Genomic DNA, 12930 nt, shown 5'->3' with positions numbered 1-12930 from the left:
CGCGGTCTGTCGCCAGTGGGGTGTGTTGCCCCCTTCCTTGGGGGACCAAAGTGGGGAGATCCCTGTGGAGTTCGAGGGGCTGCAGAAGAGCAACGCTTGGCCTTGATCCCACAAGCGTGCGCGTTAAGGAATGGAAGACGTGAAGAGAGCTCCTTCACTGAACCTGTGTGATTACTGCTGAAACCAAAGAATTTAAACCAGGGGAGCCTAATTAGGATTTATAGGATGAGATTAGTTAAAGATATGTTTTATATTTGCAGGATTAGAGGTCCAGGTTGTAATACCCCTTTGGATATTACCCATTATCTACCAACCTTTATAGCTGCCAAGCAGATAAAATTTAAAAAGAGAGTAGAAGGTGTGCATGTAGCTATAAACAAATCTTAGTTTCCTCAAGTCATCCCTTCATGAATGAGTGTCTTCAGCTTTGTTGTCCTGAGCAGTATCTAGCTTAAGCCCTTAACCTCTTGAGCACGGTGCTTTAGTATCATGTGTTTCCACTGAAGTCCATATGACAACTGAATATCATGAAATGTTGACAAGATCTGGTTCAAGATTGTGAGCCCACAAGTGGCAAGATGCTCTTGTTTATTACAAAGTGCAGTGCTCTAGTGTGTGTAGATATGCAGTGCTCTCCTATGGATGCATAAATTCTGCCTACGAATTGCTGTGCTTGCTGCCAACAATGTATAGTGGTCAGAATTCTGACTTAAAACATTTGGTGGCAGATAGTTTTACCAAAACATGAAGAATTCAGATATTCCTGTGAATTTAAACAGAAACATCTCCTATGTAGCTGCAAGCTTGTTTTAATTGGGACTTTGTTGTTTCACTGAAGTAACCACTATAGGATGAATACGTTGTACATTCTCAGCCTCAGCCAATTATTTATAAAATTGAGGTACGTGCAGGGATGTACAAGCACAAGTTCCCTGCTGTCAGGGTATTCAAATGTAACTTCAGTGTGGCAAGATTGCTGTGACAGCTAGAATGAACAAGCTACATGGTCTTTGTGGTTGAATGCTTACACGTGTGCACATATACATAAACACACAAAATCCATTAGGTGGAATTGGTTTATTCACTTATGAGCAGAAGGTTGAACTGGTTGCTGACTGAAGAACAAAAGCTCTTTGCCCTGAAAGAACTGGAGTGCAGCTATTCCGTAAGGGCACTGTCCTGCTACATGCCAGCAACTGTGGAACAGAATGACTCAATTAGAGGAGGCCTGAAACCTGGGGGCTGACAGGGGTTGGGGTGCTGTGAAAGGCCTAGCAAAAAGGAGTGTTTTCTTCCATTCCTTCTCCCAGGCTGGCATTCAGAATGGCTGCAGTGGTAGTGTTGGGAAACAGATCAGAAGGATGCACACCTTCACTACAAAATGTGCAACCCTTTAGTTAAAAAGATTTGAAATAATTCTCTCATAGTACAATGATTTCTGCCTGGTTCCTTCTTTTCCTTCACTTCATCTGAGATTCAAGGGTTTGAAATCTATCTTTAAACATCCTACTCTTTGCTACAGTGGCTCCTGATAAAAAATGGCTTTGACAGAAGTTTGGGTGCAGTTTTGTGTGTCATGAAAATCAAACTCAGCTGTCTTCTCACCCTCTTTCTATTTTTATAAATAAATTACTTAAGTGATGTGGAGATTTTATAAGAAAGAAGTGGTCTTCCATATCTTTAAAATAATAGAAGATCAACTTCCGATTTAATTTAAAAAAAGATATTCTGTCAAGCCTGAAGAGTGAGCATGAACCGACCAGAAGGTAGACTCCTTTCCTTTTGCACTGTCTTCCAGAGAACCTTCACTTGGTTCAGAGGAAGTTTCCCATTTTATATCGTGATTCTTCTTTATGGGAGGGTTATTTTCATTCTCTGTTTCTCAGACCTTTTCCTGTAGATGGGAACGGGGGAAGGAGCCCAGACGTGGCAACACATTCTCAGGCTCCTGCAGGACCACCATGGCTTATGATGACTCCAAGAAGAAAGAAGGTATGACTGCTTCATAAACTCAGAGGGAGCTACCGAAAAAAAAAAAAAAAAAGAGTACCCTCTGCAGCCCTTGCCAGACCGTGCAGTCAGAGCGGGAAAGGAAGCTAGAATGCTGCGGAGCCCTTAAATTTAACCTGGCCAAGTTGCTGGAGGATCCCAAGCCCTTGACTTCCAGGTGTAAAGTACTGGGATTAGAACTTGAGAAAAATGGGTGGCATTTCCTAATGCAAATGCCTTGATTGGAAACTCTGCCACTGCAGCCTTTCTTCTCCCTGCCAAGTCAATGGAACAGGAGACCAGGGGTAAGGATATGTTTAGTCATGGTAACATTTCTAGGTCCTGTTGTCTTTAGGAAGAAATATACAAGGGTTAGAAATGAAATCTTGAGTGATTGTGTTATAGCATTACAGAACTATGCCCCATCCCTGTGGTCAGAGAGTACTGATTGTTATCTTTTAGGCCCCCGTGCTTGTTGGGTTTTGTGCATCACTCTGTGCCAACGTCTGCTGTTATTTTGTGCATAGTCCACATGTCAGTCATTCCTTAATGGGGTTTTTAATTTCTTCCTTTTCTCCCATTTCACATAAATCTTAGAGTTCCTAGAGAGTGACCAAAGTGTTGATGACGTGGAACTGGCAACTGGCAGGATACAGCGAGAGAAAAAGCGCTCTTACAAGAATCTGCTGCAAGAGGAAGACGAGATAGCAACTCAGGTCAGGAAGCCCTCAGAGAAAAGGTTGAAGGTGTGAGGATATGTGTAAAGCTAGTGATGGAATGGGATGGATGGTTTTCTTGTTCTTTTTTATATAGAAATGCATGTAGAAGACAGCAAGAGCAGCTAATTGTATCTTGTATTGTTAAGTAACTTTCCTGGGGAAAAGAAGGGGATCAATCCCAATTACAACTGATTCTGATTTTTCTAGCCTCAGAAAATAGGGTAGTAGGATGCTGTTGTGGTCTTGATGTAGAATCTTGCAAGTCGTAAGATACCACGAATAACTTTTTACGCACACACACACAAAAAAGATGTTTAGAATTTATGGTTGTATAAATAGCCAGCAAAGGGTGAATATAATATTAACTGATGCGCTGTTGTCTTCCTGATTCTGCAGACAGCCTGAAACGATAGCTCTTGAGAGGTATGAACTTGCCCTATTCACCTCTTTGGGGCCTTAACTCTGAAATCATGTAGTGACAACTTAAGTTTCTGCAAAACTGCTTTTTGAGCTAAAATTTCTGCTGTTAGCTCAAAGGTGACTATCTTGTGATTACTTTTGATATTTTTTTTAATCTGGAAAAGAAGTTCTAGTTTAAAATTAAAATCTTCTTCTACCATGCAGATGGAATTCTGTAGAGGAGCTTCATTTTCACACCATAAATTGGTCAAAAGACAAATAATAATTGGGTCACATGACACATTAAGGACAATTTTTTGGCCCATCATTTTAATTGTCACTTCACTGTACGTCCTTTCACTTCTTTTATCTTTTTCAGCGTATTAAACATGAACTGCTTACCTTCATTTTCAAGGCTTGACAACCTATGCATGCTTAGTTATTTCTTAGCTTTCTTAAGAGGTAGATGTCTGTCTTTTATCAACTCATCAGCTGATCTCCAAGTGCTGGCTTTCATTGCCCATTTCTTAACACTTTCAAATGTGCTTTTTCAAGTTTTCTTGTGTATTGCTCCTCTCACTTGGGAGGAGCTCCCTATAGAGGTCTGTCTTTCCATTTCCTTATAGCCCTGTTGTGCTGCAGTGCCTACAGAAAGCTTGATGCCAATTAGGTGGCTGATGTGCTGAAACCAATCCTGAATAATACTATTTTTTGTATTCTCCCACCTATCTGTACCATGCTTTTTGTCTCTTGCCTTAAACCTATACTGTGGGCTCCTGGGGACAGAGTATGTTTCCTTTCCTTGTTTTAGCACCTAGAATAACAATCCTGCTTCATACCTAGTGTTCCTTGATGTTGCAGTACTACAAATAACTCTTGATATCTCCTACAAATTATCTATGTCAATAGTCGCTGTGAGTCTCATAGTATTTCCCTCTTGTTTGTCAGCAACTTTCTTCTTATTATTCTAGGATAGTGAGCTTTTTCTGGGGACAGAATCTCACAAAAAGAAGAGAAAGCACTCCTCCGATGAGTTCTGCTACAGAGGTAAGATAGTAATCAAGCAGGGGAAGGGGCTAACAGATCATGACTTTGAGGAAAGGATGCTGTTAAAACAGTGTCATCAAGCTTTGTGGTTATCACTTTAAGGGGGGAGAGTACATCAGCCTGTCTTAGGACAAGTAATCAGAAATCTGATGCTGATCAGCACTGGACATCAGAAGATTAGGGAATTATATTTTCAGAGTCTAGCTTAACAAATTGCCATTGTTGGGGGTAGAGATCTTCCAGCCCCTTTTCATTGACAAGTACTTTCTAACCCATGCCTACCCTTTTGGAATTTACATTTCTTTATTCCCTATTGCATTGCAAACTGTAATTTTACTTGCAGAATTTATAAAGGCGGAATGCATCAGGGTGAAAAATAAACGCTTTTGAGTTCAGTTTAAATACAGAAACATTATTCTCACAATTCATAAGCTGCCCAGAAAATGACAATTCTGTTCATAAAAGCTTAACAGATTTAAGATTCATTTTTGGCCCATTGAAAAGAGAAAGCCAAGTTGAAATTTCATCAAAATCTGTTTTCAGAATGAAAAAGCTTGTATTTTCAATTCATTGGTCTCACCTTGGCTAAAAATGGCATGGAAACCTTTCACTTGAGATGTAATTTCAGGCTCAATAAGTTACATTTTCATCAATATACATTATTTCACAATAGAATACAGAGTTTGACAAAACTTCAAGGACTTTCCTTCTCTGTCTTCATGCCTTAAATTATTTGACCAGCTCAGGCATTACAGCTCCTGAATTATATCAGTAAGGCCATGCTGAGCTGGCTACAAGCTTCAGAGATCTTCTGTTTAAGCAAGGATGTCAGTCTGTTAACTGTAATCGTAAGTCTTGCAGGATTCCCACTTCACTTCTTTGGGCTAGTGTAATGCTGTCTTTAAGGGAATAATCTTGATGTGCATTTCTTTTGATCTTTTTCAGGTGTTTCGCCTTTGGATCTACCATCAAAGAAGAAGAAAAAAGCAGTTTCTAGCCCATCCTCAGCTGATACAACCATGGATTTACTCAAGGCTATCACCTCGCCTTTGGCCACAAGCTCAAAGTCTTCAAAGAAGACCTCTGAAAAATCATCTCATTCTTCCTCTGGCCATTCTGAAAGCAAAAAGGAGCACCACAAGAAAAAGCTGAGTGGGAGCAGTGGGGAGCACTCAGTGGAGGATGGCAGCTTCCACAAATCTAAAAAAATGAAACCTCTCTACGTGAACACAGAGACACTTACTCTTCGTGAACCTGATGGCTTGAAGATGAAGCTCATCCTTTCACCAAAAGAGAAAAGTAGTGCAACAGATGATGATTCTTTCTCCTATTCTTCAACACCAGCAGCTACAAAGAAATCTTCAAAGAAATCAGCTCGAGAGGAGCAAGGCTCCTTCCTGCTGGGTCATGAACTGCAGAGCTTCCTGAAGTCATCCCGGAAGAAGCACAAACCACCTCCAGACTCCCATCCACCTTCTGAGAGTTTTGGTGCTGACACCTCCCTTTTTTCAGAGGGCCATGGGAGCGAGTATGAGACTTCAGGTATGGAGGCACAGCCAGAATCTGGTTCTTCTTCTGGTGGGGAATTGGAGGCTGGAGAGCTAGTGATAGATGACTCCTACCGGGAAATCAAGAAGAAGAAGAAGTCAAAAAAAAGTAAGAAAAAAAAAGACAAGGAGAAACACAGAGAGAAGAAGCACTCTAAGACTAAAAAGAGTTCTGGGCACGGTCCTGTGGCCATAGCAGAAGCAACAGTGTCACCACCACCTCCTCCCAGTACCCCCTATGTTCTTCCTCCACCTCCTCCTGCTGTTTTTCACTCAGATGGTCAAGGTGAGAAGAGGAGGAAAAAGGAAGACAAGGAGAAGGACAAAGCTGAGAAATGGGAAAAGGAAAAGGAAAGAGAAAAGGAAAAGGAAAAAGAAAAGGAAAAGGAAAGAGAAAAGGAAAAGGAAAAAGAAAAGGAAAAGGAAAGAGAAAGAGAAAGAGAAAAGGAAAAAGAAAGAGAAAAAGAAAAGGAAAAAGAAAGAGAAAAGGAAAAGGAAAAGGAAAAAGAAAGAGAAAAGGAAAAGGAAAGAGAAAGAGAAAAAGAAAAGGAAAGAGAAAGAGAAAAAGAAAAGGAAAGAGAAAAGGAAAAGGAAAGAGAAAGAGAAAAAGTAAGGAAAAATTGGAGGGAAAATAGAAATTGGGTGGTGGGTAACACTGAATTAGGCACTCCATTACAAAGGCATGTTAAATTGAAAGAGAAGGATAACTAATACTAGGATTGATGGTTTCACTGAAGCATGTTTGGAAAAATGGTCAGCCACTGTGATTTCTGTTTGTAGCAAAAGGAATATATATCATTCTGGTTTTGTGGCACAGGCAGTCTTTAGCCGATAGAGGTTCTTTGAAAAGGTTATACTTAATTTTCTTGGTACAGGTTATGTACCAAGCACAGCTGCATTGTTTTCTAAGGTAACTGGTTCTAGCTGTTGCCAGGTAGACTTTTGGACTAGTGATCTAGTCCATCATCACAGTTCCTGTAAAAAGGAATCGACCTCTAACCTGAAAAGTGAAGATATTTACCCATTTACTCCTATATTCAAATGAAATTCTAATTCTTGTAGACTACGAAATTCCCAGTTTTGTCCTATACTCATAAATTCATTTTTCCATGGTTAGTGTATAAAAATATGAGTAGCAGAAATGGTAGCTAGCATATGAATGAGTTTATAGGTGATATAACTGTGGCTGTGTAAGCATATTAAGTGGGGAAAAGCAGTTTCTCTGTGTTCAGATAGGTGAGTTGCTTTGCATCAGGAAATGGGCAGATGTAGCCCAAATTTGTTCAGCGATTATTCTGTTTTATTTGGTAAATTTTCTCTGATCATAGCTGGGCAACTGCTTATGCCTCTGCTGTCAATGTATTTACACTGTCTATTTTCCTGCCAATTTGAAGTATTTTGTAAGGATGCAAGGAATGGAACAAAGCATTATAAAGACTGAATTGTTTTGACTGATCTATAATAGGTATTGTGAATAGTATGACGGATACTTTTTTTAATTATTTTAATTTTTTAAAATGAGATATATTAACAGAATTATATGTTGATCGTGGATTTAGAATAGCAGGTTGTTGTAACTTACAAATGAAATGCATTGATGGAGTTGTTGCAAGGTAAGCCTTGCACTAAGACTGATTCTGGCTGATTCCTGTGCTTTCATAAACACTAAATTCAGCCAGAACATGTGAAACACTGCTATTTTAGGTTCCTGATCCAAACACCACATCTTTCTTTAAATCTTCAATAAATGCCAGATTTTTATTAAATTCAAGTAGATCTCATCATAATTAAAAATCTTTGTTTCTTTTTCTTCTTCTGACTAGCCAAAGAAGAAAAACATGTCTGCCTATCAAGTGTTCTGTAAGGAATATCGTACAACTATTGTGTCTGAGCACCCTGGAATAGGTAAGAGAACAATCCAGGCTTCTCTTGATGATACACCAGTTGGATTAATTAGCAGAACGTATCGTCTCTGTTTCATACCAACCTCTTAAGTTTGACAGCATGTAAAGAATCTGCCAATTTGCTTTGAATAAGAGGTGGCAAAGGGGACAGGAGTGGATTTCGTGATTTGATTTCATTGCATTTTAACCAAGCTGTGAATCTGGATAAAGAAACTGCTAACTCCTTCTTTCTTTACTTAAAGAGTTACCTTCATTGTGTCACTTCCCTGTATATACACGTGTGACTTTATATTCCCAGGGTCAGCTTTTTTTCATTTTAAACAGTAATGGGAATGCACAATGGCAATCATTTTTAAAACAGTGTGGAGAGTTCCAGTTGTGGAATGGGTTGCTTCCTAAGTGTGTATGCATGGGCCAGTAAATCTCCTATGTTCTCTCTGTGATTGTGTGATTTCATTTGTTTTAAACACTTTTCTTCTTTCCTTCTGCCAGATTTTGGAGAGCTAAGTAAAAAACTGGCAGAAGTGTGGAAGCAGCTACCTGAGAAGGATAAACTGGTGAGTTGTGTGTGAGATGTTTTTGTAAAATGATTTCTATAAACTATGTGCTTAGGTCAGAACATGCTGGCGGCATTGCCACCGTACCTATGCTACTTATGTCCCCAAAGTACGGAAAGATGGAAAGTACAGAAACCTTGCCCTTGCAATCATAAAAGCATCCATTTTCTTTTCATGGTATTGCTTCACCAGTTAGCTACGTAATGTCATTCTGCCGCCAGGTCCTGGCATCAGGTAATAGAATTACCTAATGTTATGAATCTCTCTTTTCATATCGTGGTAACTGCAGATCTGGAAACAGAAAGCTCAGTATCTTCAACACAAGCAGAATAAAGCAGAGGCCACCACTGTGAAGAGAAAGGCATCATCTTCAGATGGTGCACCAAAAATAAAAGGTAATTCTTGCACTTCATTCGCTCTTGTCTTTTCTCTTGGACAGGGAAGATAGTATTCCTGTGGAATAAGGAACAAAAGGTCCTTTCCTCCTTCACACCCCTACCTGCTTTCTCACAAGGCTTGACATTTAAATCGTCATATTGCCTAAAAACAATTTTTCTGTGAGAGCAAGAAAGACGTCAGCATTTTTCAAGATTTCCTTGACTATTTCCTAGAATGGTATTGGTTTTAGCAGTTTACGGGTTGAAATGTAAAATAAGAAGAGGCAGCAGGGACATTCTAGTAGGATTAGTTTGCTGCTAGAGGAAAAAGGGTTGTTCTTGGCTTGGCATCTCTCTTTATCAAATGTCCCAAGCCAAATCTCACAAATTGCATTCACCTGAGGTAGATGCTTTATACATGTAGAAGGAAAGTTTTGACTCCAAAGACCACAGGAACAGGTCCACAAAACTATTTAAGCATCTCATGCCTTTGAGATTTGAACTTTCCTAAGTAAATAAGCTTGTAAGTAAAAGAATGACGGAAGAGAATATGGAATTTTAATTTGTGTGTTTCCAGCTTCTCCAACAGCAGTGATTTCCCCTCATAAGAAATCCCCCACCAGCACAGTGGTGGTGTCTTCATCACCAGCCAAAGTCCCTGAGACAGAACCTATTGATGTAGCTGCACACTTACAGTTGCTGGGTGAATCTCTGAGCCTCATTGGACACAGACTGCAGGAAACAGAGGTGAGTCTGTAACCAGCGATGTCACACTGATGTCATGTAATATACACACAGGCTTGAGGGGGATTATTATTTTATTTATGTAGAAGTTTAACCAGTGCTTTTCTGTAAACAAGAGAAATTAGAGATGGTGTGTCCTGTTTCTTTGATGCATTGCTGTTTGTTTTCAGCGAAATAAAAAGACTTGTTTCCCAGTAAACAGTAGGCATCAAAGACAGACAGGTCCTTTGCAGCTCTAAGTCCTTGAAGGCAATTCTTAGTTCAGCAAAATCTTCAGTCTTTTCTTACTATATGTTCACCTTGGATCTGGTACTTCCTTGCTATCTTTGCCAGTCTCTGGCCATGTTTCTGTTACTGTCTCAAGCCTTCTTAGAAAACTATTAGCCTTTACCAAGATGTTTTTTGCATGTGCTGTTGTTTTCTGGCAGTATCATATCGCCAGTGCTTTGGATAGGGACTATTATTGTTTCAATTTACCTGGTAATGTAGAAGATGTCATATTTTAATGGTTTCCTACTGTTAGATGATAGTGATTCTATCCATGCACACACACACACACTTTCAGAACTCAGCCCAGCCTGTAAGGAGAACACATACTTGCCTCAAATAATACTGACTTTTATGGCTAGCATGATGATCTCATCCAACTATGCTTGCTTGTTTTATCAGCAGTAAAAGAAATGTTCTTGCATTTTGTTTCTCGTATGACCAATTGAGGTCATTTTTCAGAGGAACAAGCGGAGTAAAATTTCCCCCTTTACAGAAAGGCACACAAACAAATTGCTTTTACTGAAATTATATCAATGATTAAAGCATTTGTTACAGACTTGGCATTTCTTTCGACTTCAGTAATAAAATGAAATAGATGTTATGAAATGGCAAAGAAATTACATTACAAAAAATTGTGGAATTAAGTGTTCTATGCAACTAACAACTTTTGGACCTTTGTCCTATACCGCTATGTGGCCTACTGAATTAAATTTTTTGAGCCAGCAGTCTCTCTGGGAAGCTCATGGCATAGTTTTGTTACTATGTAAATAATGAAAGTGGACTAGAGGATCACAAGAGTGAAGATACTGTATCTGCATGAGAATCAGTACAGTTGTGAAAGAACATAATTTCCACTACTCATCCCTATCCAATTTTTTCTTCCTTACTTCTAGGGAATGGTGGCTGTTTCAGGAAGTTTGTCAGTACTTCTAGATTCAATTGTCTGTGCTTTGGGCCCGTTAGCGTGTCTGACCACACAACTACCTGAGCTGAATGGCTGCCCTAAGCACGTTTTGGTGAGTTCCCTGTGGTTATTTCCATTCTAGCACTGTTCATTTCAGTAGAGTCCAGCTAGAGTGTTTTGATGAATCAGTCTTATGATGTGATTATAATTCAAGTGCAATAAGAAAATTTGTAGAGCAATATTTCTTGAAATTCTTTCAGATGTTACTGTTATATGATATTATAAACTTTTTTCTCCCAGTGACAACTGACCTAATATTTGTAGCATTGATTGCAGTGTGTGTAGGTCCCATTTAGTGACTGAATCAATCCATCTGAATCAGTGCAGCAATCTGAATCAAATAAAAGCAGCTGTATGCATACCAGTATTTGTGAAAGTTCTAATTTTCCATAAAAATAAAAAACACCTTCTAGCCACTCTGTATCACACAATCTGTTTTTCCTTTAGGAGCATAAAAAATAACTTGTGATCTCAGGATTCCTAATGTGATTGTGTAGGGCCTTTTACATGTGTCTGTAACCTTCTCCAAGGAAAGAAAAATAGTCTGTTTTAAGACACTGTATAACTACAGGTTCTTTTCCACTTTAAACTACACTTAATATTGAGCCCTGATTTAGCAACAGCTTGTGGCATCTACATAGCATGATGTGGACATAAATTAAGATGGCAGCAGCGTAAAAGGAATCAAGAGTCATACCTCTGACAGAAGACATGAATAAAGTAGTGAAGGAGAGGAGCAGAAATGAAAAATAAATACATAGTCTGCAAAAGTTAAGATATTAAAAACAAATCTGGCAGAGAGAACAACAAAAATGGGATATGAATTGGCATGTTACAATAGGGCACCACAAAGCGATTCATTCTGAGAACGGACTGTTGACAGCAACAACAAAGTTGACAGCTTAAGCTCTGAGCTCGCACAAACTGGCTGTCTGCACAAAAGCTGAGTCAGTGGGGTGTTCCCATCCTAAGCCATGGAAAAACATCCTATGCTTTTTTTCCTTCTTGCTTGCCAAGTGCATTCAGAAGAGCAATGACACCACATGACTAATGATGCGTATATTGGAAACTTGATCAACTGATTGTTATGAGGAGCAATGGAGCTTTAGGTGGATTAAAGCACTTACCCTTCACTTCTGAAAACTGGTATTCAGACTTGGTAATTAAATTATTTTTACCGTCAGGTACATAACGACAGTGGTGTTTTAAGACATGGATAGAATTGTCAGTGGTGGTGTTGCATGTAGAATGCAATTTGTCTTTTCAGTCAGTAGGTGGCATTGTTAAATGCTAGAATCACAACTGGTGCAGCTCCAGCTCCTCTGTCTTCAGCAATTAAAAGATGGTATTCCTAAGGCCTCTTCAGCCATCCAGCCACAGCCTTGAGCTTACTGAAATACTGCATTTGAAGAACATACAGATAATATACTGCTGGGTCTTGTTTTCTGATGTGCACGAGAAGGACTCTTACTCTCAGAATTCTATTACATTTTGCAAGGAAAACTGGAGGGCATTTCTTTTTCCCATCTGACACCTGATTAGTGAGTGTGTTTAAGGGTTTTTCTCTTTACTTTTATACTACAGAATTTCATAAAGGACTTGTGAGTGTAAAGTCAAGTAATTTTTTTTATATGCTGCAACTTTGATTACTTTGCTCAAGTCCTTCATCAGTAGTCTTTCCTGTGGTTGATGTGATATGGTCGATGTGGCTTGTTTGAAATTCAGAGATAGAGTATGGGGTTCGTAAGGAGGAGGTCACTTGAGGAAAGCCTCAAGCATTCTCATTGTTTCCAGGTGCTTACAAATACTGAGGCTACCTTTATGTTTAGTTAACTTACATTTCCAAAAATGTGAAAATAAACCTAGCAGTGGTGGTGACGACTAGGCAGATTTGGTTGTCTCATCATATGATAACTTGTAAGACAAGTAAACATGCTTAGTACTCTCGCCTGTGTCATTTTTAAAGGATTTTGAGTTGTTATCTGACACTAAAAAATACTGAATTTCTTTTCCCAGTCAAACACACTAGACAACATCGCCTACATCATGCCTGGACTTTGATGGGAAAGGATCCTGGGATGTACTCAACCTCTGCGTAACTGACTTGTGTACATATGCGCTACGCCGGCACTCCCAAAGGGCTCCGTGTGTAGGGTTTTAAAGTTTTATATCTGTATAGTATTTACATAGGATTGTAACTATTTGACTTCTATTTTATGAGAAGTTGTGAAGATAAGCTGAGAAAACCCTTTTGTGTTGGTGGGTGAAATGTCCTCCAATCTGAAAGTATTTTATGTGAAGAATTCAGAAGGCTTTTGAGATACTTGCCTTAAATTCAGATCCTTTAGTGGGGGAAGCAGCCAGAGAATGGACTTTAAAAAGAAAAAAACATCACCATGAGAGGTGGCCCAGA

At 39.2% G+C, this 12930-nt stretch overlaps 1 protein-coding gene across 1 annotated transcript; it reads left to right on the top strand.

The window, feature by feature from the left end:
- The first annotated feature begins 1961 nt into the window (after positions 1-1961).
- HMGXB4 (HMG box domain containing 4) lies at positions 1962-12709 on the top strand. The gene is made up of 11 exons (XM_009702259.1): positions 1962-1992; positions 2587-2735; positions 4079-4154; positions 5100-6028; positions 6293-6310; positions 7525-7606; positions 8098-8162; positions 8452-8557; positions 9117-9286; positions 10447-10569; positions 12534-12709. Exons 1-11 carry the CDS (start codon positions 1962-1964, stop codon positions 12576-12578), a joined length of 1794 nt encoding a protein of 597 aa, XP_009700561.1. The 3' UTR covers positions 12579-12709.
- The last annotated feature ends 221 nt before the right edge of the window (positions 12710-12930 follow it).

Source organism: Cariama cristata, unplaced genomic scaffold (genome assembly GCF_000690535.1).
Source record: "Cariama cristata isolate BGI_N322 unplaced genomic scaffold, ASM69053v1 scaffold38236, whole genome shotgun sequence".
Taxonomy (NCBI): domain Eukaryota; kingdom Metazoa; phylum Chordata; class Aves; order Cariamiformes; family Cariamidae; genus Cariama; species Cariama cristata.
Note: the sequence above shows the minus strand (reverse complement) of the source record. Positions and strands in the feature narration are given on the sequence as shown.